Here is a 26309-nt window from a genome sequence, read left to right as displayed (position 1 = left end):
CCATCAGCTCTGCAGCTACTGAGGACCAACTCCATTCACATTAATGGCAATTCAGTGCTGAAAGACACAGTGTATGGGGGAGAGGCACTGAGGCTAGGAACATGTACAATGTGAGTTGTGGGAAGAGGGAAGGACACAAGAGAGAAGAATAATGGAAGGTTTTCTGGAGATTTTGAAGTCTGATCTGTTTCAAAATTGTATGAGGAAGAGGCATTACAGGTAGAAGAATCAGCCTGTTTTGCACTTTCCTTCCTATTTATTATCCTTACTACAAATGACAAAATCATGCAAATCAACCTATTTACTATTTCTTATGTGTTGTTATCCAGGATACTGACTTGTTTGCAGAATGTTCTTTATCTATCTGCCTTCTGCTTAATTTGTGTCACAGTCTGACATATTATTTTCCTCAATGCCTATAAATCCTTATTGTTCCCATTGTCACAGGCAAGCACCAAGGGGGTATTTTTTTTCCATTTCATATTCATCCCAAGTCAGTAAGCTTATGCTTCTGGAACATCCAGGATTTGATCTTTCTAATTATCTATCAGAATTGAAATGAGTAACGGATGCATAGTCCCTTCTGCACACAGACTCTAAAGAGAGTCCCCAGGCTGTTCATGTGCACACTGAAGTTCAGGATGAATTCATCTACCATTTGTCTACACTTGCTAGCATCATCTGGGGCTTACATGGCTCCTTTGTGCTGCCCCCCGCCCCATCTATTCTATCAAGTGTGATGTCTCTTTGTTTAAAGTATTGCTGGGTTGCTACACTTGCTGTCTGCAAAATTTCTTCTGTCTCCTTACCAATCTTTCTTTTTTTGTCTCATAGCACTGCCAGAGGAACACGACAGGGGAGCATTGTGAAAAATGTCTGGATGGTTATATTGGAGATTCCATCAGGGGAGCACCCCACTTCTGCCAGCCATGCCCCTGTCCGTTACCCCACCTGGCCAAGTAAGTCCTAAAAGAAGATGGTCTCTTCTAATGTATATCCCCATTTTTCCCTATCTGAGATTTTTCCACAATCAAAACCTCATATTGAGATGGGACTGAAAAATATATAGAAAAAGTCTCTAATGCAAATGCACTTTGGGGAAACATAAGCATGTGCAATATATGTAATGAGGTGATGATTCTGTTCCCAAAATACTGGAGTGTCTCATCGGGTCATGAAAGGTTCCCAAGTTCCACAGCAAGGCTGGTCTCACCTTTTCTTAGCTATCTCTAGACCTAGAGAGATCTCAACTGGTATTGCCAACAGTCTCGTTATAATATAGCATTTTTGAGTAGTATCACTTCTTCTGACTCTCAGAGTAAAAATGTCCCTACATGAGGCAACCAGTTGTACTTTTCAATCAGAATTAGAACACAGATCAACAGAATGCATCTTTAAGGTCAGTTGGCTCACAGAAGACTCAAAAAAAAAAAGTTCTCACTAACTTCTGACTATATTTTAACCTAAGTAAGAAGTTGAAGAGAATATACATGCATATTAATGGAAAAAGTAGAATTATTTTTCATCACGTAAAATGTTTAAATCCAGTAACAAAGTCATGTCTGTCCATTGTATTGACTGAAAAGTGGTGGTAAGTAAAATTTAAATGGGGTAATGATGATTGGTTTTCCAAATAGCAACCAGTTCTCCAATTTTCTGATACCAACTGGGTGTCCTATAATCAATTCAGTTCTGACTGTTAGTATCTGGAGTTAGTGCATACCCCTGAGGTTAAGGAGTCAGTTTCACAAGACTGCTCCCATTTCAGCTTCCAATCAAAAATGGGGTCTCCTAGCTACCCAAACTTAGGTCCAGCAGACTACAAAGGTGGGGGCTCCTTGAACTCTTCCCTCAGATTAATGACTAGAATGACTCATAGAACTCAGAACAGTACTATACTTATGATTATAAATTTATTATAAAGAACTTAGGAACAATCAAAGGAATAATTATAAGGAAAATGTGGAGGGGAGACAGAAGGAGAGGGTACAGAATCCACACCTACTCCAAAGACACATCCAGGTATACACAACCCAGATCTCCTCTCAGAGCTTTCTTTCTTGAGTTTTTTATTAAATCACCAGCCATTGGTGGCTGATCTCTACCTCCAGGTCCCTCCTCCATCCTGGAGGTTGGAAGGGAGAGTTCTAGTTCCATGGTTGTTTCCTCTGTTGACCAACCTCCACTCTGAAGCCATCTAGGGATCTAATGAGTCTCCTCATAAACATAAACATAGGAATGGTTGAAAGAGGCTTGTTATGAACAAAATGAAAAAGATCCTTTTCACTCAGAAAATTCAAGGGTTTTCAAAGCCCTATGCTAGGAACCAGGGACAAAAGACAAATATATGCTTCTAATTATACCACAAATAGAAAGACTAATCAACTCAGGTTCCTATTCTGTTTTACCTACTCTGGATCACAGATTTTTCTTCAGTAAATAAATCAAACTAAGGTAGGATCTGCATCACAGGCTGTGAAATTGGACTAGGACAAAATGTGTGGGAACTTTGAGTTGGTGCCATGCACAAAAAAGGATGAAAAGGATGTAAGGTAGATGTGGACTTTGAAGAAAACATAGTCTAGTATTTTCTCTAATGCTCACATTCTATGTACTCTATGACAAGCCCTGTTCTAAATGTTTAGATGCAATATTTATATAATTGACCGCTGGTGTGAAGATTGAATTAAATAACACACATAAAATGACTTCCTAAAAAAGCTGAAGTATCTCTCAATTCCCCACTTCTCTCTCTCTCTCTCTCTCTCTCTCTCTCTCTCTCTCTCTCTCTCTCTCCAACCCACCCACACACAAACACACCCATTCTCACTGATAAAGAGAAAGAGAGAAGATGGCAACCAGATTTCTCTCTCATTGTTTTCCTTAATTGAATACCAATATTGACTAACATTTCATTCAAGAGTTTATGACAGAAGCCTGACAGTTGATGATGTCAGAAATTATATAGCCCATTTTTCCTTAGAAACCATTAAACTGCCTCTTTGGTTTGTGATCTTTCATGTCTGATAGTATTAATAATGTGTGCAAGATAAATGGCACTGAGTATGAGAGTAAAAAAACACAAATATTAAATGTTCCGCTTTCTTCACTCAAGGATGTCCTGATTTATGAGCTCCCTTTTGCCTCATCTAGGTATAATCTTTAATTGTTCATTAATATTCTCCTCTGGAACATGAGTCCTAGCCACACCTGATCTTTATCACACTTCTTCCCTGCCGTGGCATAGTTATTTTGTTAAATATATTACCTTTAACTTTCTAATAACCAGTTCTGGTCATTCAAGCATGTAAATATAGATACTGTATAGCATAATCTGATCAAAAAGGGTTTTATAAGCTTTGAACTACTGGCAATTTCTTTGGAAAGTAACATGAACTAAGAAGGCATTCTCAGATGTTTTCTTCTAATTACATTGTCTCATTTTTGCACTTTTTGCCCCCCTTCCCCTGACAAAGATTTCTCATGTAAATTATCTGACATTAATGTCTTGAGATACAAAGCTTTTAGAACATCATTCCCTTTGGACTAAGACTTGAAAACATGAAATCAATCTTACAGTATACTTACTGAGCACTTATTATGTGCCAGTATAAAAGCTGATATTTTTGAGAACTTATTATGAACCAGTCGTGTACTAGTTATTGGTGATACAGCAGTGTATAAAACAGTCAAAAAGTCTTGTCTTCATTAAAATGGACAAAATACAGCAATTTTTGAAGCTCCTACAGTAAATGACTTTACCTTTTGAGCCCAATTATCCAGTATTTTACTTGAACAAGAAGCACTTCTGAAGGCTGTTAGCTTTTTCCAATAAATGAAGCAGAGACTTGCCAGTTGGATAATGAGTCTCCTTAAAAGTGTCCTAAAGAAGGAAGCAGTTGCCAAAGATATAGAGCACAACCATTTCTACCCATGCTCTGTGTGTGTGAGTGGATCCATGGTTCAAAGCAGCAGCTGAGGGACCTCCGCAATACGTTCCCAAGTTAGTGCGTATTCACAGAGAGGAAAACAGATTTGAGGTCAAAAAACCTACTGCAAATTAAAACAGAAAATGTGTTACTTATAAGTAAACAGCATTATGTGGTGGGGAGAGGAATTAGGAAGAGTGTGAAAGACTCTGAAATTTTACAGAATTTTCTCTGTAGCCGCAAAAGTTCTACTGATGGGGAAATACTGGCTATCAAAGGGTAGGAAGTGGGCAACCTATGATCACAGCACTAAAAACATTTGCTTGGGTCCTATAAAGTTCTAACCTTTGATTTGTTCTTTTGACTTATGTTTAACTGACCTCAAATATTAACCACATATCATACCAAAAGTATGATATCCCTTGTCTCTTTCTGCTTTTTAAAAAATACTCGTAGTGCTGCAGTCTATAAAATGAAAAGTGTCAGAACATTTTTTTTTAAAGCTACCTGATATGGAATCTGAATTCCACTTGAAAGATCCCTGGGTGGAGCCTACAGACCCAGGATTTAGATTTCAGTTACAGTAGCCACATCAGAAAGCATGGAAATAATGCTTGAGGGAGTTAAGCAAACAAAGGACTGAATGGTTTTTCTTTATGTTCCCTGTCGGTTTTCTCAGAGCAAAAAAGCATCTTTCCACTTGAAGGGGGTGCCACAGTAGTTACAGTAGGCTGAGAAAGATTCTGTGTTGTCATTTTCCTAGCCAATAATGGAAGTTGCTCTAAGAAAAACAAACAGTTAATGCTTATGAAAAACAAAAATGAACCTCCTTGGATGGCTGGTGTTGCCTCTGAGGCTGCCGCCATTGCAACCCATGGCCATGCAGTTGTTCCCAGGGACCATTTGCATAGAGTTCATTTATTTATTTTGGGGTTGACCAGAGATCCCCCATGTCCACCAGTAGCTATGGTAATCGCTCCAATTAAAGAAAATGTCATCTGTTTGAAACAGTAGGACATCAGCTAAGGCAGGCGACTTCAGACGCCCCCACAGATGTTTCATCTTCGAGCTGTGGGCGGTCTGCTGGTGGAACACCTTCAAAGAAGATGCATGAGGGGTTTGTTCATGTTCTGGACTCAACTGAAGCGTTTCTTTAAGTCAGCTGAGGAATAAGAACAAGCAAAATAAAGGGTAAAAGGCCAAGGAAATATAATTTCCTTGGGATGTTTTTACCAAACTGTTAGAAAAAATAAATTGTGGGTATTGCCTTGCACTGAGAAGCACGTACCATTTTCTGACTGATTTTATAAATGTCTTCAAACAAAGCAAACACATCCATTTGCTTTCCTTCAGAGATCATTAGGGTAAAATTGCTGATACGTGTAGGAACGTGAGAGCAGCAGGTCACACTCCATCAATTACCTAGTTCTTAAGCCTAAACTAATTTAAAAGTCTTTAAAATTTTTCACACTCACCCCTACACCTCACACAATTCATGTGTCCCTGTAAATTTTTCCATCCACTTGAATATTAATACTGCATTTCTCCTACTAATAATTAGGATAGCTATTTATGCTGTTGAACCAATGTATTAATTACATTTCTGCCCTGTGTCCTAATTTTATTATCCTAAAAACAAAAAGGGAAAGGTTCCATAGATTAAAATCTTTTTATTGTGAGTCCCATTTCTTTCTTGACAACTTGCTTTGCAACTTTGATCAATTTCAGCCAATCTCTTCACCACAATTCCTAATCTTTAATGTACACAAGGAAAGAAATTAAGGTTCTGTAAAGATTATATAGTTCAGGACTCTTATTAATCTTTAAAAGAAGAGGGTACTGCAGAAAAATATGGGGAAAGTTTTAAATGTACATACAGAAAGTAGTGGGATAAGAGGAAATTCTTATATTAATCTAAAATCACAGGTAAATTTTGATTATTTAATTGCTAGTTTTGAAGTATATATTTGAGACTCATAGTTGAAAAGTAGATGATATATAGATAGATAGATAGATCAGACATACTAGAAATTCCCACAACTTTAAGCAAAAAATAATGAAATATCTCTATGGAGAAGTAAGGTATACCTGGAAAATGGTCCTGCCAATGGAGGGGTATTTTCTCTATGAGCCTGCTGGTCCAAATTTTCCTGAAAGGTAATGATTTAGTTTAAATAAATAAAGCAAATGATCACACCCATTAATATTTAAGGAGGACCAAGGTAAAAATTATGTAATAAAAAAATTAATATAGTCTTTTCAATGATATAAGGTAAAAATTATATAATAAAAAATTAATATAGTCTTTTCAATGATATATGGAATTGACTTCTAACATTCACTCACAATTCCAGTTTTGCAGAATCCTGCTATAGAAAAAATGGAGCTGTTCGATGCATTTGTAAAGAAAACTATGCTGGACCTAACTGTGAAAGGTAGGTGAATAAAATTCTCCACTTTCAGTGTGGGTCTAAGGAAGCTTTCTGCTTTTTACTCATTTCTCTGCCACGCCTCTCTTCAGTAGGTCTTACAGTGGATGCTTAAGAAGAAGGGTTGGAAGACCACATTTCAGAACCTCTTGGAGAACTTTCCCCAAATCTCATGCCCTGATACAGCTATGACAATAGGTTCCTTTGGGGTCCAAGCCAGGACTACATCTCAGGATAAAAAGATAAGGAGAGAGGAAACTGAGACTGTGCATGTTGGGAAGATACTCTAGGTAGTTTTATTAACACTCCTTTCTCCATCTTTGAGAATAAAAAAAAAAAAAGAAAAGAAAAAGAGTGAGGCTTCCTGGGTAAATTTTATACAGCACTAACCTATTATTTAACTCATTTTTACTCCATCTCCTGAAACTCATCTGTGTTTAGATTTTCTGAATCCCTGTTTTAAAATTGTTCTGGGCTTTGCTCAAATAAGGAAGACCTTGGCAACTAAGGATGCATGCAAGGCTTCTCATTGAATGATTTCCTAAGATATTTGCCATTAGCCTGCCTGTCAGCTGCTCAGGATTTTCTAAGATGAAATGTTTTTCACTGAAAGAGAAGCAAGGTCTTTGTATTTTTAACAGGAACATTATTAACACTGGCCTCACCGTTGTGTTTAGGCATCTAAGTGGTGTATAGTTTTGTGAAGACAGGGAGGGAAGGTCCCAGAGCTACTAGTTAAATTTCCAGTGTAGTCACAAGTCTGTGGGCTGCTCCTCTCAATGACAACACACTCAGGGGAGCCCTCCCCCATCAGATTGGGGCTCACAAATGCCGCCTGGGATTTTAAGAGTAAACCTTTAATTATAAGCAATCTTGCCTCCAATAAAACACTCCTGAGTCTCTCAAAAAGTAGTTCTGGAACCCAAAAGAAGTCACAATGTCTGTGTTACAGAGAGAATTTCTACAATATTATTATGATTATTAAATGTGTGAAATGAAGATACTGCTTTCACTCAAGAGATTTGAATTTTTTGCTTTTTGTTGTTTTTGTCTGAAAATGGAAACTGAGACTGGGGGCCCACATGAATTTCATCCCTTAAAAGGGACTGACAAGAGTGATCAGATTACATTGAGTTGATTAATGTTCATGACACACTTATTCTATATTTCCTTACTTGGGGACATAGGAATATGAAGATCCTGATTACACATTTTCTGGTTCACTGGGGGTCTGAGAGGTTGTTAATCGGCCAGTGATGAAAGTTTTCCTCCTCAGTATTTTAGGTTAAACTCAGTGTACTCAGGTAGGATCTGAGCAGCATTGCTAGTGGGTATGCAGTGGTTTTTATGAGAGGAGTTAGTGCCCCTAAATAGAGTTCTGTTGATCATGTGCAAGGCCTGGCAGAAATGACCTAGCCTTGGCCCTAGGGAACATCATAGCACAGTCATGCAGATAAGTGTTCTGTCAGCAAGAGTGGCCCCAACACTGGCACAGCATGCCCACCCCAGATGTGGAACTGTAGATAACAAATCCGCCTTTGCCCAGCAAGGCTGAGTCAGGCCCTGGAATTATAGGATTTAGAAAGAATTTGGGACGTGGAAGGTGAGTGGTAAAAGAGATTTAGCATCAGCCTGTATCTGAGCTCAACCACTTGTGATGCTCCCGGGGAAGTTATTAGACCTAAGTGCCATTCCCACATCTACAGAAATGAAAAGATGAAGGAATCCACCTCATAGGGCTGTTTCGAGCTGATACCAGAAAACTTTTCATACAGCACCTGGCACTTAATAAATGTTCCATGAAAATTAACTGATGGCAATTTGAGTCCTTGTGGTCATTGTCCACCTGCTACCTCTGGCATAATGTGTTCCTGGGATGAGTTGGCTTATCTTCTTGAATCTCAATCTCCTGAGCTAGAAATTATGTCTTTGGACGAAACAATGTCACTTATGAATTGCTTCCTATGTTCCTGTTACTTTGCATTCCTCACTAGTCAGCCTCACAACACTCAGAGAGGAGGTCTTATCATTTTGCCAGTGAGGAAACCAAGCTGAGGGAGGTGGTAGGGCTCATCAAAAGCCGAATTACTTCTAAGCGGGGGACACAGACTTTGAACCATTTGGCTGAGAAGTCTGGATTCTTGTCCTGTCCTCACTCTGTTCTTCCCAAGTGCCTTTTTAAGTGTCTTCTACTTTAGAGGGGTTTTGATGATCAGTCAGTTAGATGAGCTGCTGATGTGCTGGGGGAACCACTGCTGATGTTATTCACTTTGACAGGAGGCTGCACCAACCAAGGGACCAACCAGTAAGCTTCCCTGCTAGGACCTTTCATCTTTATAGGAAGGCCCCGGTTTGAGGGACTTTCTTAGCTTTTTCTTTTTTCCTATCCACCCTGCTTCACACCTTCACCCCTCTTCTACCCTTCTTAAAGGGACAGTACTGAGATCTTTTACATAAAAAAAATCAATCTTCAATTCAGTGTGGAAGGGCACAGCGCAGATTCATCTAAGTCACAATTTCTTGTCCTCGAGGAACATCAAGGCTAAGGGAGGAGACAAACCAGAAAAATCATTCATTACAAAGCAGAAAAAAGTGAATGTTAAACACAAGGACAAGCATAATCTACTCAAGAGTGTAGTGGAAGAAGTTATTTCTGCCCCATGGAGGGGCTGGAGCATTCAAAAAGAGGTAGCCTTAGCTGCTCCTGATTTGGGTTTGACCCTGGGAGGGTTGGGGAGCTGGGGTTCTTGGTTTAACAGCCAAGTTCTTAGGTTGAGTTAACCTAATCTAAGTTTTCAATATATTGATGAATTTGAACCCCTCGACAAGAGCTTTTCAAAACATGCAGATGACTTGTATGGATATCAGTTTCAAACAAGAGTACAAATTAATCCAAACCAAGAATGCTGTAGGTCTTTCTTCATTTAGAGATGATTTCATCAAATGATGTTATCTTAGTCTGTTTTGTGTTGCTCTAACTGGATACCACAAAGTAATTTATGAAAAAAATAAATTTATTTCTTATAGTTCTGGAGGCTGAGAAGTCCAAGTTGAGAGTCTGTGTCTGGCAAAAGCCTTCTTGCTGATAGGACTCTGAAAAGTTCCAAAGTGGCACCGGGCATCACACTGCAAGACAGTGCAAGCTAGCCAGAGAGAGCTTGCTTTTATAAATAGCCACTCACATTCCTACCCATTAACCCAAGAATGGATGAATCAAATCACCTCCCTAAGTTCCCACCCCCTGCTCAAATACCATGAACATGGGATTTTGAGGGATTAAATTTCCAACGCATGAAATTTGGGTAAAGCATTCAAATTCAAGTGATTTTTCAAATAATTGTGTGGTAGTGTCTCCTAGAAACTCCCCAATACCTACTTTACCACCCACTGAAAAAAACAACATCTAAGGGGAAGGCCTAGAAACTTTCTTTGGGATCCTCATGCACCAGAGTTCTCATAGCTTTGTGAACTATGGCTGTACTCCAATCTTCAATACCACACCAATGTAATAGAAAAGGATTCCTTAAACTGTAGCCTAAGAACCCCTGGGGTCCTTAGAAATCAAGGAGGTTCATGGATTCCCAGTGGATATTTTCTTAATATCATGTTTAAATTTAATCAATAATTTTGCTTGTTGACTTATGTTCTGGACTTTCTGTAGGGTCCTTTTATAACAAAGGGAGATCTATCTCAGTTTAGGAGAGAAAAATTATAGGAGTGACAGTGTGTCAAGGACATGCTATAGGCAATCAGTGGTCAAATGGCATGATATCAACGCAAACTTTAAAACTAAAGATTCTGAAAAGAAAATTGGTGGGAGAGATGAGTCATCACACAGCACCCTCCAGGATGTGCATACACAACTCAGACAAAATATCACATCATGTTGCTGGTGGCCATTCGATTACAACAGAACATCATCCATAGTTTTGAATTAATGTTGTTAATTTTAATTGGATGAGTTTGTGGTTTTGTTTGTGTTTTATTAGAAAACTTACTTTGGTTTTCAAGACATATAAAATTCATAGACATAAGGAGTTTTGACCTAATTTTATGTTTGAACTATTTAAAAGATAATTGACATGAACACTGGAGAGTATTTTCTATGAAAATGTCTTGCCTTTAAAAAGGATCCATACTATATACAAGTGTGAGATGCCTAAAACATAAAACCCATTTTGCTTACTCTACTATACAATACAGATCAAATAGACACTCACCCCATCTTAACAACATGATTCTTAGTCTGCTAGGGCCCCTTCCTGCCTCTTGTTCCTAAAGTCTGTCCCCACTCACAATTTAAACTCCATGTGCTCCCAAAAGCCACCAGACAACTGGAAAACTTACTACATCTTCTTGCACTGATACTATGAACATGATGGTAAAAATGACAGCTGGCATTTATTGAGTGCTTACTCTTTATCAATCACTGTTAGAATCACTTTACGTATAATGACACATCAAAACCTCAAAATAATCTTATGAGGTACCGTCTTTACTTTATTTACAGAGAAACAAACTGAGACACAGAGAAGTTAAGACACTTGCTCACAAATCTTACAATTTAATTATGAGCTCCTCCACAGAAGCAGTATCTTATCCACCCACTCTTCCTCCATCACAGCTTCTGGCACTCTGCAGGCATTTGGTTAAATGTATTTCAGTAATATTTTTTTTTAACTAAGAAAACATTAACAGCACTTTTATTGGTTCCTTTAGGAAAGGAATGATGCAGCAAGAGTCAGTCATTTCCTACCTCATTATTCCCCCCAACTCCTTTTCCATCTCAAAAAAATTGCAAAGGGTGACCCAGAAGTGACTAAGTAAGTCACTGCTCTCTGACTAAATTTTCAAATTGCAAATAGAACTGGTCTGCCAATGCAGATAATTATAAAATGTACAAGTGTTATGGAAGGAGTTTTGCAATTCTCATTCTCATCCCAGCACGACTTTTACTCCACAAGAAGTACATTCTAAAGACGAGGAACATGAGACTTAGAGCCATGAGGGGACTTATTTTCAGGTCATACAATCGATTAGTGGTAAATCCCCAAAAACAAAACCCAGGACCTCAATGTTCACTGCAGTGTTCAATTGATAAGCTTAATGTAATTTCAGTGCTTTGGTATTCCAATTGCCTCCCATGGCAGCCTGAAAAATAAACTTTCATTAATTTGATGTTGTGGTGAAGTAAGAAATGTGCTAAGACTCTATGTAGGTCTTGTTGCTTGAGGATTGGGAAAGAAGAATGGGGCAAGTTAAAGCATATCCAAGGTGACCTTGAAACTCTAAAGGGAAAGGCAGAACATAGTGTCATCAGAAATGATGGTAACAGTGATATTGGTTTTGAGAATGGCCTTAGTGACAGAAAAAAAGAATAAGGAAAAGGATGAAGAGAAAGCTAACAGTTATTGACGCTTTGTGATCCAGGAAAGTAGTCTAATTTTTTCTGAAGGCCCCATGTCTTTCAAACAAGCTATTAGCTCTAGAATTTGCAGAGTTCTTCTTACAACTTTCTGCTTTGCCTCTGGACTCCTGCCATGTTCTTATTTCCCGGTCTTTCATAAAGAAGTAGAGAACATTTGAATGGCACCTACTATGGAACAGGTGCTTTCTTCTTTCTTTAACATCTTCTTATTTACCCTCAAGGACAATTACTGGGTGATACCCCTTCCAGCCCAGAAAAGTTGGTGCTTCCCAGGCTGGGAGTTAGGGCCCCTTGAAAAAGGCATTCAGTGACAGATATAGGCCCTAGGAGGAGAAACAGAAAAGAAAGAGGGGAGGAGCTCCCCAAAATCCCAAAACAATAATTTTTGGTTAAAATCATCTTTTCTCCAAACAACATATCTTTTGGTTTTTGGTTTTGCCCAAATATTATGATCACTAAATGAAGTGACAAAGTTCACATGTTGTTTTTCTTGTTTGCATTGTAAAATTATCAATTCTATTTTCTCAAGATAGAACAAGCCATTAATAGATCTAGAAATGAGATTATGTAAGAAAAAAAATGGACCAGGCTATTTTGGGGAGTTTGTTGTTGTTTTGTTTTGTTTTTGTTTGTTTGTTTCCTTTTCATACTGGGGATTAAATCCATGGCCTCTGGCATACTAGGCTAGTGCTCTACCACTGAGCTACATTCCCAGCCCTCCAATGCAGATTCCAAAGCCAACTACTGGACCTTTTATATCCTTGTCATTAGCTCTTTGAGGGTGGGACATAAATAGCATTTGATTATTCAACTGTGATAATCATTAACTTCTTAATAAGTTAATTCATTAATGCCAGACTTGTGAAGTGGAAGCATTAAACTTAGAGTCCCATAAGAGGGCTGAACCCTGCAGCAATGAACAGGTCACTTAGTTTTCCATGCTCAAGCTGCCTTATCTAAATACACAGAGATTTGTAAGAGCTACCAAAAAGTAAACCTTTGAATGCTCATTTTATGAAATCAGTAGTGTCTGCAGTTAGGACTCAACTTCAGAGTGCCTTTGGAACTACCACAAACAGGTGTTCTTGAAATTCAGAGTAAGTTAGAGTAGGTTTCCCGGTGATTGAGATTCCAATTTACAAAATAGAAAATTTGGCTTTTCTCTTGTAAAAGACCAGGGAACAAACTCTGGAGATCAAATGCAGTGGAAATAAATGTAAAAGCAAATAAATGCATCTGGAAATGATCTTGAGAAAGTCCCTTCACTCCCTGTCCTCAAGATTCCCAGCTACACATCAAGGTGGTAGATGTCACTCTTATTGTAATGAGCCTAAGAGTCTAATATTATTCTTTTGTTGAATTGCAGAAAAGGATAGAAATTCAATCCAGCCACATATCCCATAGAAGGATAATTTATGCTAACGTGGAGAACAGAGGGTGTAAGACATGAGAAAGTATGAATAACAAGACTCACTGTATATTTCCTCTTGGCGTCTCTTTGTGGGATGTGTAGAACTTACATTCATTCTCATCTTTTTCATAGATTTTGGTTTCTAGAGTTTATTATATTATGTGTAGTTATGTTTAATTCACTTATTGTCCTTTCAGAGCATGGGCTGTGTGCTTTTGCTCTTCCTGTTTCCTTCTATGCCTTACATAAAATGGACATGAATTGTCCCTCTGTTGAATGGATTCACTCATTCATTTATAGCAGCAGCAGTGTGGTCCTGAATGGAGCAAAGGAAAGAGCATCAGGGTTGGAAGGTCTGAGACCTGCACTGTGACTTCCTAGCTATGTGACCCCTGAAAACTTAAGTGGCCTCTCAGCTTCAGAAGGCCAGACCTCTGTGGCCTTTATCCCAAGTGTCAGCAGTCTCACATAGGTGGAACTATGGAACACACTGCAAGCAAAGAGCATAAAGATTGAATACAAAGTCTTTGAAAGTCATTTTATTAGGGTCCTGGGATTACAGGTGTGATTTTTTTTCATTTCTCTGTTTCTCAAGTGTTCTGAATCATGACTCCTTAAAGGGAAGCCTTTTAAAAACTTGATGTCTTATTATTACTGGCGAAGGCCTGTTGATTTCCTTGGAATGCTCTCCCTTCCTTTCCACTCCCAATCCAAGCCCTCTGTACCCAACCAGGGTCTCCCTGTTCCAGCCTGGAATCCATCCTGCACACTAAGGCCAGCACTGGCTTCCTTCACCATCACTTTCATCATACTGGAAAATTTTCTCTGGCTCTTTCTTTTCCCCGGTCACATCAGAACTCTCTAGTGACCTTCACTCCCCTTATGGTGTGACCACATATTCCTTCCAGCCACTCCCAAACTCTCTTCAGCTCCAGTTAGCTCATCTTCCACACAAGTTTAGGGTCTGAAGGAAAGGAAATTCCACAATTAACCAGCAAACATGTATAGATTTACCCATACACTATTCTTTCAAAGCTTGAGCCAAACTTTAAAAATTGCAATTCCACATAAAACCCAAATGTTCACTTTTTTCTTCAAACACAGGAAGAGCTGGCAACAAAAATCCTTCATTCCCTCAAGGCTACATTCTGGTAACAATTGACTGTAACCAAGTAGCAGCTCCCCACTTAGAGAGGGCCCACAGCCCTACCTCTCATGGCAGGGACTCTCCTGGTACATTTGAGTAAAGTAGAGAAAGGCATTTTTTCCTTCCTCTGGGCAGAGACAGCCCCACCCAGAGTGCACAGCTTGGCAAGGTGAGTAAAGGCTGGGTAGATTTCAGTCTCTACTCTCCAACTCAGCTGGACTCCCTCATGAAGAGCGCAGCCAGTATGACCATAGGCATTAGCTCTGTCCCCACAGTAAGTGCAGGTAGGAGCCTGGTCTCTACAGGCTCACATATAGAAACATCCAGAAGCATGGCATTCTGGGCTCCAGCTCTGTTTATTGGTGGTACTCCCAGCTCTGCCATCTGTAGTGTCTCCAGACTGGCTTCGCTCAGTCACAAGATGGCAGCCAGGAACTAAGAGTGCTGCCTGATGGCCTCTTCATGCCTGAAGATGGAAGAAGTGCCTTTCTGTAACTCTCAAACAGGAGTCAGAGCTACAATCCCATGGAATTTCTCCAGAGCTAATCCCTTTGGGCCATGAGAACACTTGGTACTAATTGTTTAAGCAATTCATTATGGCAAGATAGATGGTGATTTCCGCCAATGATTCTCAGTAGAGGTGTTATTAACATTTCAGCCAGAACATTTTTCAACTCTGCCCTACTGATGCATCTCATTGCAGTATATTTAGCCATTCTGGCCCCACCCATCATCTGCCAGCTGTGTGCACAGATCCCTGGAATGACCAGCAATGCCCCATACACTAATTTAATCCAGACACTCCTATATCTGGGGCCAAGCTGAACTCAATGGCCTACAACACAATGAGAAGGGATAGTTCCTTAGAAGCAAAGTCTGGTCCTACTAGGAAGATGGGAGAGTAGTAATGGATTCTGGGTGGACAATCTATAAATATGCACTACACCTTTCCTCTGTGTAGAAAAGATTTTAAAACATAAAAAGGAATAACAACTATGGATGCTAAATGTTTAACATATTAACACCCTTCAGATGTGCTCCTGGTTACTATGGAAACCCCCTGCTCATTGGAAGCACCTGTAAAAAATGTGACTGCAGTGGAAATTCAGACCCCAACCTGATCTTTGAAGATTGTGATGAAGTCACTGGCCAGTGCAGGAATTGCTTACGCAACACCACAGGATTCAAGTGTGAACGCTGTGCTCCTGGATACTACGGGGATGCCAGGACAGCCAAGAACTGTGCAGGTGCAGTATTGTAAATCCTAAGCCAGCTGCCTGGCTGGTATGGCCCTTCATTAATACTGAATTTAGATAAAGAATTTATCTCAGAGCCAGGCATGGTGGCACACACTGGTAATCCCAGCAACTAAGGATGTATAAGAGAATCACAAGTTCTAGTTCGGCCTCAGCAACTTAGCAAGGTCCTTAGAGAGACCCTGTGTCAAAATACAATAAAAACAATTGGGGATGTGGGTCGGTGGTTAAGCACCCCTGGGTTCAATCACTACTACAAAAAGAAAAAAAATTATCTTGGGAAAATATTGCAAGAAGCATCCCCTTGTCATTTTCTCAGGGCAACATACATTCTCAGGAATCTGCATCCCAAATTTACCAGGTTAGAAATTTTAATCAAGGCTATTTTTGTAACTAAGCTTATAGGTGTAATGAACCAAAAAAAAAAAAAAAAAAAACTAATACAAATGAATTTTTGTCTTATCATCTTAATCCTTCCTTGATCAAAGATATAAATCCAACCTCAGTGGACACCTGAAATGGATCAAAGAACTGAACGAAGCCTTGCATGGTTTATATCAGTTTTCCTAACCTGGAAGCTATGTCTCCTTTTACTGTTATGTTTATTCAAACTGACATTTCAGGGAAGTCTATTAGCAAGTCAAGAGTACAGTTTTATCATGCCCTACCCTCATTTCCTCAATTGTCAAAGTAAATGTTTTAAGGGCAGTATGAGAAATCTTTCTGATTAGACTTCAGTTAAACTGAAGTGTACAAATTTTATTCCTGATTTCTCCATTCCAGTTGATAGAGAGAGTGAAGCTCTTCAGAAGTGAAATAAAGTTGTTTCCCTCTAAGAGTAAGGAGGGCTGAAAATTTCTTACTCTTACGTGACTTTGAGGAAGGAAGGAAAGGAAGAAGGGATTGTGCTCTTGTGGCATGCTTCTGTAGGAGATCCCCTCACTGAAACAGACTCCTCCTTAGAAGACCTAAAAAGTCAACAGTTCAAAATCCAGAAGGTACATATATGATCTGAAGAACCCTCAATAAAGTAAACATGTCAGGCAGAAAGCAATGCATCCACAGCCTTAACTCCAAGACTCAGGACAGAACAAAGAAGCACTGTGTCCATTCAAACTAGAGAGAGAGAGGTCATCAGAAAGAGTATTGGTAAGATCAAAGCCTGGGTGGCACACACCTGTAATCCCAGCAGCTCCGAAGCCTGAAGCAGGAGGATCACAAGTTCAAAGCCAGCCTCAGAAACTTGGCGAGGACCTCAGCAACTTAGTGAGACCCTGTCTCTAAATAAAATATAAAAAGGGGCTGGATAATATGATTCAGTGGTTAAGCACCCATGGATTCAATCCCCAGCACAAAAAAAAATAAAAGTCTAGAAGGTCGATGCTCTTACTCTCAAAATATCTACTAAACCTATATTTACATGACAAAGATGACAAAGAAGAGAAACTCCTACGGAAAGAAATAAAGCATGATCTTGCTGAGAGATTCAGTAAATCTGCATTTTGTGGAACATTACATAGATGAAGTGTAATAAATAAATGTCACCCTTGAAGCTCTTTTTTTTTATTTTGTAAAGGCAGTTAAGAGGTAGGGAAAAATCGAAATTCTATTCCAGTTTACTGCTGGCAGAGATAGTTTAGGAATTCCTCTTTAAATATTACAAATTAATTCCCACACCAAAACTCAGTGGAGGGGCTAAGGGTGTGATTCAGTGGTAGAGCACTATGCTTAGCATCTGGGAGGCCCTGGGTTTAATTCCCAGAACTCAAGAAAACAAAATAAAACAAAAAATCAGTGGAAAATGAGCAGCCTGAAAAGGTTGGGGTTTTGTGTTTTTTTGATTTTTTTTTTCAAAAGGCATTATTGAAAATCATCAGTAGATGAATGATGGGCTTTCAGGTCTTTTAAACTCTTGTAAATATGTTCCTAATTGTTTCCCTGGCATTATTCCTAGCCATCCCACTGATAGCTATCATTTGGAAGTTTGGAGTCTATCTTGCCAAGGGTCAAATGCTTGGAAGCCAAGAGTTGTTCCTGGGACTCCTCACTCACTCCTCTAGGGGCTGTTCCTCCCTCACACCTGGTAGGGACCAACCCTGAAGTTGGATTAAACTGGAGAATCCATCCATGATGAAAGGATGGCTTTCAATTTCAAGTTGAATGCTGAACTCTCTGTGGCCATTTAGTACTTTGTGAAATTTACCAGGATTTTTTGGAATAAAGTAGTTGAATGGTCATTGCATAATCCCAAAGAGTTGAGAGAGAGATGCTAGATACATTTACATACAATTTGCCTCAGGATCACCTTTGATAATCTCATTTGCCCTGGTTGCATTGGGCTGGGGGTGCATAATCTCCACATTGTCAATTTCATACAGTCTTAAAGGTGAAGGTAATTAATCCCCGTTGAAGAATTACACCCTGGAAAGCATTATGTCTAGAAACCATGAATATACTGCCCTATTTTAAGCATTAAGAGGTGATTCCCTAATCACTTGTCTTTGTTTCCCACAGTGTGCAATTGTGGAGGAGGCCCATGTGACAGCGTGACTGGAGAATGCTTAGAAGAAGGTTTTGAACTCCCTACAGGCATGGACTGCCCAACCATAAGTAAAAATAACCCACATGATTGACTAACCCCACTTTCTCTAATGTGCTGCAGGTGTGGGATTAAGAAGAGCTATGCAATATCACTCTCTCTGGAAACTGATGCTTCAGTTCCACTCCTGGGTTTAACCCTGCCTGTACCTCCTCCAAATGGACCCTACACAAAACTACTCGGTGGTCCACTTGATTGCAGTCAGCCACTAGGTGGTTTACATTTACATGGCTCTATTTTAGAAAACTTATTTATCAAGTCTTCACCTTCAGCATCGTGCTCGTGAGTAAATCCCTGTGATGGGGCTCAATTGGCTCATGTTTCTCTATTGTCCCTCCAGGTCCTCAGATAACACAATACATAGACTATGCTTTATACCATCTGCCACAACTGAGACCAAAAGACATTAGCACCTTTTCCCAAATCACTCCAAATATGAAGTGGGACCAGAAATAAAATAGTCAGGCATTAGAAAGTGGACCTGCCTTATTTCTTTGATGGATTACTTTGTCACTCCTGTTCATCAAATCACAAGCATAATGGCCAAAGACTTTTGGCTTAAAGACTATTTATCATTAGGCATCCCCTCCCCCAAACAAAAGTATCTTCATCCCAGAGTCCCTTTAGGCAGAGATTGCTACCAGTGATCCCATCTTGAAGATGGCACAGGATATGAGGCACAAGCAGGGCAGTGATCAAATGGATCCCCCTCCCCAGCCAGGTCCATTTAAGGACATCAAGATGCTCACCTAGCCCTCCTCCCCCAGCAGCCTGATGTGCTGGCTGGGGACTCATTTCCTGAGAGAGTTTATAAGTAAAAACATATTAACCTTTGAATAACAAATTAACATATTAACAAAATTAACCCTTCAGTCTCTGTTTACCAGAGCACAGCCTGAGGGAAAGGGCAAGTTGTAAAGGGGGTCAAGATAGGTTTCAAAACATGGTGTGTGTCCTTCTGACTGCTGGGTCCCAGGGAGTGATCACAGTGGTCAGAGGCACTCAAGTGTGAAAGGTGAGAAGCAATGAGAAGCTGGGGCCTGCCTCCCAGGAACCCAGGCTCAGCCTGAACTTTGGCACCATCTCAGAGACCAGGACATGACATTGGTCAATCTGGCAGACCTTCTCCTGCTGAAGTTTTCATCCAGACAGGAAGTGAGGCAGGCCCAGGGGAGGAGCTGAGCCCCAGAGGAACTGGCACTGAATGCTGATTTTGACAAGCTGACTTTGACAGGCTTAGCAAATAGTGCTTCACTAGCTGGCACCAAGCAAGAGACCAAAGCCTGACTAGAGTAGAATCATCCAGGGGCTTTCCCAAGGCTAACACAAAGCAGACAGCATTCCTCCTTGCCTGTGTCCCACAGATGGCTTGCCCTTTTGTGTTTCCTTTCTTTCTCAATGCAGTGTACAGGGTTCCGTTAATATACCTTCCCTGTGGCCTTTGTTTTTCATCATGTTTTAAGTGGGGATAGTGCCTGATGTACAGTTTGGCACATGCGTGGACTAGTTCTGTGGTACAGAGCAGCTTCTCAGGAAACAAAAATAAAATTGGTATTATCCAAGGAAGTACACATTTATAATCTACTTATAGCCATGTGCTTCCAAGTGACTTTTGAATCTGAAGAAATGACATGTCATTTGACCTCCAGGCTGTGATAAGTGCATCTGGGATCTGACTGATGACCTGCGGTTGGCAGCGCTCTCCATTGAAGAAAGCAAATCTGGGCTGCTGAGCGTGTCATCTGGTGCCGCAGCGCACAGGCACGTGAATGAAATGAACTCCACCATCTACCTCCTCAAAGTATGCAGAAATGTTGTACTTTCTGCTGTGTTTTTATTTGGGTTTTACAGGATCACACCTAGTAACTTCTTCTATGCCTTTTGGTATCTGAGCCCCATAATTATATTACAGATGGCTGAACCTGTAGGTTTACTCTACAGAACACATAGTTTCTAGGGAATTATGAAAAGTTGAGCTTTGGTCTTACCATCAATAAAATGAAATAACTAAAAGACCAATATCAATTGAGGGAAGATAGACTCTTATTTCCTCTGTGAAGCTGTACATCATTCAAGTCATTACCACAAACCTACCATTACCTTGCCTCAATGCACAAACTTTTGAGGAGTCTCTCCAAAACATTTCTTCTTTTTGTCTCTCTCCCACCTTTCCTTATCACACACATTCTCTCTCATTTTTCCAACATATCTTCCCCCACCCCCCCCCACACACACACATATACACAAACACACACACACTCTATGGAATAAACAAGCTAAAGGCAGACAGTGGAAAAAATAGACTAAAAAGATCCTATGAGTCTAACCTTTAAAGGCTTTCCCCCTAAATGATGGACTTCTATCACAACATCCCAACCAACTGATAATTTTAAAAGCAATAGTAGTTAGCCAAAATGACAATAAAATTAATACCAGCATGGTTTTACTCTGTTAGTCAAGTTAACTTAATAGTTAAGAGCATAACCTTTGAAACCAAATTGCTTATGTTTATATCCCAACTCACACTGTGTGACCTGGGGTAAGTTACTAACTTCTTTATTCTTCATTGTTTTTCATCTGAAGATAAGGATGGTTATTGTACCTATTTCATGGGTTGTGGAGAAAATTCAATGAGTTGATATATGTAGAGCAGTTAAAACTAGCACCTATCAGTAGTAAGTGCTCATTATTTTTTGGAAAGGCAAATCATATCCTCAGCAGTTGGCCAAAAGTATACAGTTTAAACCACAACAAACATCATAAAGTCATAGCTCTGGGTGAAATCTTAAAGAGCATTCTATTTCAAACTTAGAAATTGTTCTTGACCAAATTTTTCTGCTTGGACACAGGACGTAGTTCTGAGCCAATGAGCCACACAGGCCCAGGCCCCAGAGCATTTAACTCCTCCTTCCTCAAAGGCACAACTCCAAGATGGATATCACTGTCACTGACAGGAAGCCAATACCAGGATGAAAGGGCTTAATCCAAGAAAAGCTACATTTAAGAACAAACTTCTCAGAAATGTGAAAGAAGGGGCAAGTGGCCTTAAACAAAGAGAATTGTTCCTTTTACACCAAAAGGAGGAAAGTGAGGTTCTGAAGTCTATTTTCACTGATCCTGTGTATTGATCACTTCCTCCAAGGCCTGATCAGGGACATTCAAGAATACCATGAGCCTATATTATGCCTTTGTGCCAATTAGAAAAAGATACCCTTTCTTCCTGGTTGCCAGCCCACCCCAGAGCAGGGTCTTAGGCCCAGTGATTGGTGCTCATACACTTTCAGCCCCAAGAACCTCAATCTACTCATGTGGACCCCACTATTAAGAACAGAGAGTCACATTCTACCTTGAATCCTCCTATGCTGGAAGAGGTTTATGTATGTTTTTTTAAAATCTGGTGTGTGCATCTGATAATTTCCAAAACATTTCTTTCCATAGGCAAAATTGTCAGAAAGAGAAAATCAGTATGTCCTAAGAAAGATACAAATCAACAATGCTGAGAACACAATGAAAAGCCTTCTGTCTGACATAGAGGAATTAGCTGAAAAGGTATGTGATCAGTGCTGGGACTGCCTTCAAAGAGGGGGGTTAGCCGATGGGAGCCTGGCTAGTCCCAAATGACTAAAGCTTAATGCAGCCCAGAAAAAAATGCAGTGACCATAAGCCCTAAAGTAAACCAAGGTCAACCCATGGAGAAAGTTAGCACATGACATCTCTACTGTCTTTTCCCATTTTGATGGATGTGCTGGTTTATGGTGAACTTTCTGTGTTATATATTTGATACTGATTAAAGCTGTTGATGTATGTTGCAATTAGTACAGTCATTCAACTGTTTACCTTAGCATTTTATGGGTAAGAGCTAGAGCATCCAGAAATACACTTTATTATGGGGAATATAAAATTTAAATGTTTGCTAAAGGATGCATTAAAAGACAAAAGAGGAAAAAAAGGAATTGTGCTGAGAAAGCAATTTTGAAAGTTGGTACAAAGTCACTTTCAACCCTCACTTTATAACATAGACTGAAATAAGTTCCATACAGGTTAAAGAGTTGGGCATAAATCTCAGATCCACAAGAAAATAGAACTAAATAATTATTAAACCTCAAAAGGAAATAAGAATATACTAAAATATGCTATGAAATGCCAAGGAAACAATTAAATTTTTTTTAAAAAGTCAAGTGAGAAACATATTAAGGGTAATATGACTTGTAAAAACTTACAGATTAACAAGGAAAACATTAAAACTGGAACTAAGTCCATGTGAGAGACTGTGCAATAGCTGTCCCAAGAACCTAATGGCAATATATCCATCCATCATCAATATTCGTCAAAATATATGAAACATGTCACAAGGCACCATGATTGTCATATTTAACCCTTTATTTCCCCCTCATAATTCTCCACCAGTGCTGTCCCACATACTTTGGAACTCCTTCTTTCAGGCCCTGGTGTTTGACATTATAAACTGTCAAAACTCTTCAAAACAAAGGTTTTTTTTCTATGAAAAATAGGGCTGGAGATGTGGCTCACTTGCCTAGCATGCACAAGATTCCTGGATCCAATCTTCAGCACCACAAAATAAATAAGTAAACAAATAAATCATAGAGATTAACCTAACCCTGGTACTTTCTTTTGACCTTGGAACTCCTTAACTTTTAAGAGATTATACTTCTAAAAATGTAAATTATTCCAGTTTTGCCCTTGAAAGATTTGCCTTCTTTAAAATGCATATGAAAATTGTGTCCCTAGTTCTTGTGTAATGGTGCATATTAATCCAACCACCAGCATTTGAAAAACAGTGAAATTCCTTAAGTTTCAAAGGAGATACCAAGAAAAAATTCTTTGTGAAAACTCATTGTTAATTCATTTTGGTGTCATGGTTGGAATTTATCAAAAGTGTCTCAATTCTCCAGGAAATGTTTTGACCCAGATTAGCTCCTCCCACAGCTCAGACAGTGTTACTGATCCTTTTGTTGTGCAGTCTTCCCACTTCAAAGGTAAGTTCAATGCAGGCATTCACCAGGAGGAAAAAAAATGCAAGCTTAAAAGTGACATCACAGTAGAAAAGGCTCCTGGGTGACAAGATCCAACCATTAAAGCAGGATGTTGATGATAAAGCTACTTGGAACTTTCACCCAGCTGTTCTCACCAATTCTTATTCAAAAATAACATCTGACTCTTCCAGTCCTGGTGGAGCAAGAGCATGCTGAAACATTTCAAAACAAATGCCCAGAGCTGTTCCTGATGATGTCTCAAACATCCTTAAGCCATTGGTCTAGAAAAATCCATGACTACGTCTTAGAAGAATTTAAGGAAAGCTTTGCCACAGAATGCCTATGTCAAGAAAGTAACTAATATTTAGCTTTAAGTAGAATGAAGTGTTTTACTCAATGTTCCCACAGTAATAAAAATCACATTAATGTTGCGTCTTGAACTTAACAAGCAATACCTCTGTTTGTGAATTATCTGTCACATGGGTCTCATGTGGCCCAAATCTTGCAAATTATATCCACTTCAAGTTACTGGTTTTGTGCCAACATCCATATCTAAGTCCTCCAACCCCCATTTGGAAAGTCCTACAGCCTTTTCCCACCACCTACTTCTGGAAACTCCTTAAAGGATACCCTTCCCTCTGTGTTCACAAACAGCCAGGGCTTGAAAGTAGCTCCCTGTTGCTGCTCTTGATCTTGTCTGTGATGAAAATACCAGAGATTATGCCAACATTTCACTCTCCTATGTTCCCAGAGCCACCAGGCTCAAGGTTAGAGTGGTGTCCCTGCCACTCTGCAAAGGTAGAGATGGTGGCTCTTTCCCAATCTCTGTGCTGCTCTTCGCTGCCTGGATCTTGAAAGGGTGCTTCAAAGCCTGGAGTCACAGATCCCAGTCTGCAAGTATGGTTTATGGAGTGCTATACCATCCCCTCTACTTCTCCATCACCTCCCTCTCTGCTTTTCTTCCTATTCCATCAGCCACAGCAAAAGCTCCCTGTATATCAATTCACGCAAAGACATCCTCAGGACTAAAAGGAAAGTATATCAAAAGTATCTGAGTTTCATTACTGGTTCTTCCAAAAACGCAGGATGAAAAGGCAGCTTGTACTTCTCTTCCAGAGCTGTGACGCTATACCTGGGTACTAAAGTGAATAGAAGGCCCTGCTTTCAATGGCCTAGTAGGAAAGTGACTTGTAAAAACAACTGTGACATAATATTTAGCAACAGAGGCAGTGAAGCTGAAGAATAGCTGGGAGGAAGGAATAGTGAACTCTTTCAGCAAGGATACACTAAGAGGCTTCTTAGAGAAGGTATTGACTTGTGTATTGAGAAAGACTAGAAGTTTATCTTGATATCCAAGCAAATGGAAAGTACTACAATGCAAGAATGTGAAGCAACATAATATTTGTTTGGTACTAGAAGAATTTTGACCTTGGCCTTGCATAAGGCCAAGACAAATAGCAGGAGATAATGCTAAACAGCTTATCGGTGTATAAATTATGAAGAACCTTGCCCACCATGCTCAAGAACACGTAGACTTCATCCTGTGGACTTTGGAAGTCATGGAAGTATTTACCCAAAACAGCTGACCTGATTCACATTTTGGAAATGTTCTTCTACAGCACGGGTAATATATTGAATAGTGAAGACTCAGATTACTAGGACACAGTTGAGAGACTGCCACAGTATCTAGATAAGAGAGGGGTTTGTTGCTGTCTTGCCTTCATTTGAAAAGAATTTGCAATATACTGGAGTGGACTGACACTGTGGTAGTAAGAAAGAGGAAGAGAAGCCATAATGACAAGTGAAAGAAAAAAGACCTGGTGACCAATTGGAGGAGAAAGAAGGGAAGCTCTGTCTCAAATGAATGAAGGACTAAGATTAAAAATGCAAAACAGGTTACTCTGGACATTTTAAGAATGAGTTATCTGTGGATGCCCAGAAGGCAGTTAGAGACTGGAGACTGCAGCTCTGAGAACAGATAGATTCAGGGCTGGAGAGGTATTTGAAAGTGATTAATGTTTAAGAGAGAGGTAAGCACACAGAAGTATATATTATTGTTCAGATTCTAAAATAGCATGCCAACATTCCTACTACTAGTTTGTCCAAGACTATCCCCACTTACACTTATGTCTCAGAGTAATTACTAAAATTTCTCCCTTTCACTTGAAAAAAAATCCCAATTTAAAAAATAAAATATTTTGTCCCACTAGATATTGGGTATCATCCTCACTTCATCAGGTTGGTGTTATTAGATTCACTATTCTGTGTACACTACTCTTTATGCACCACTATATAAGCAAAGATTTCTTGCCACTTTTTATATAATAAGTACAAGAAAAATTCACTGCTGAGTTGAGTAAACGATTAATCTTTTGTAATGGAAATCATCAACCAGTTTATAGTTGTGAGGTAATTTTTTTTTTTCATTTCAGCTTTTCTTAAAGCAAGATATACCTGTTTTATTATATGCCCACATCATTATTTCCCCTCCGTAGCAAAGTTACAAAAAAATAAAACACATAAGGTGTGCTTTATTAAATTCAGGAATTTTGCAATTTAAAGTAATAAATGTTCCCCTTTGCAACTGATTTGGTCTTTTATATCTATCTACAGAGCTTTAGATCTCCATCTATTCATCTCTATGTCTCACAGCGCCCTCTGGTGCTTGTAAGAAAGAAGAGATTTTCATACATAGGCATCCTCCAGCTATTTCTCATCACTTGAACGCAGTTTCTATATCAAAAATAAGGTTTATGACAGAGAAATGATAATAGAATTTTTCTTTTAAATAGGAAACCAAAGTTAAAACTATGAGTTTTGTACTTTGTAAATATAACTCTAAACAGGATCAAATACAAACTTATTAAAAATTGTTAAATGTTTTATATATCTGTGTCTATATTTAGCAGGGAGGGTGACATCAAGAATAAGATACATTTTATCTTATGCATCATCTAATTTAAAAATGGCCCGCAAATATGTTTTCTCTGGAAATCTTTACAATGAATCAGGAGGAAGACTGGAATTGGGGGAAGGGACATAATGACTTGGAAGATAGTATTCACTTAGGGAGAACGCAGCTTGTGAAAGCACTAATGGCCATACTACTTACACAA

General features: G+C 39.3%; 1 protein-coding gene across 3 annotated transcripts in view; it reads left to right on the top strand.

Annotated features, from left to right (window-relative positions):
- Window positions 1-26309, top strand: part of Lama4 (laminin subunit alpha 4) — a 139674-nt gene that overhangs the window by 46429 nt on the left and 66936 nt on the right. For 2 of the 3 annotated variants that reach the window (XM_046429937.2, XM_046429939.2), the window contains exons 4-9: window positions 835-959; window positions 6284-6364; window positions 15377-15591; window positions 18115-18210; window positions 19849-20000; window positions 21638-21748. In XM_046429937.2, the coding sequence (XP_046285893.1) occupies window positions 835-959; window positions 6284-6364; window positions 15377-15591; window positions 18115-18210; window positions 19849-20000; window positions 21638-21748 (780 nt within the window). Of the gene's footprint in view, window positions 1-834; window positions 960-6283; window positions 6365-15376; window positions 15592-18114; window positions 18211-19842; window positions 20001-21637; window positions 21749-26309 lie in introns of all 3 variants that reach the window. The other variant, XM_058574377.1, reaches the window with a different exon arrangement.

Source organism: Marmota monax, unplaced genomic scaffold (genome assembly GCF_021218885.2).
Source record: "Marmota monax isolate L192 unplaced genomic scaffold, Marmota_monax_Labrador192_F-V1.1 WCK01_AAM20220418_F8-fsc00276, whole genome shotgun sequence".
Taxonomy (NCBI): Eukaryota; Metazoa; Chordata; class Mammalia; order Rodentia; family Sciuridae; genus Marmota; species Marmota monax.
This window is presented reverse-complemented; position numbering and strand designations above follow the sequence as displayed.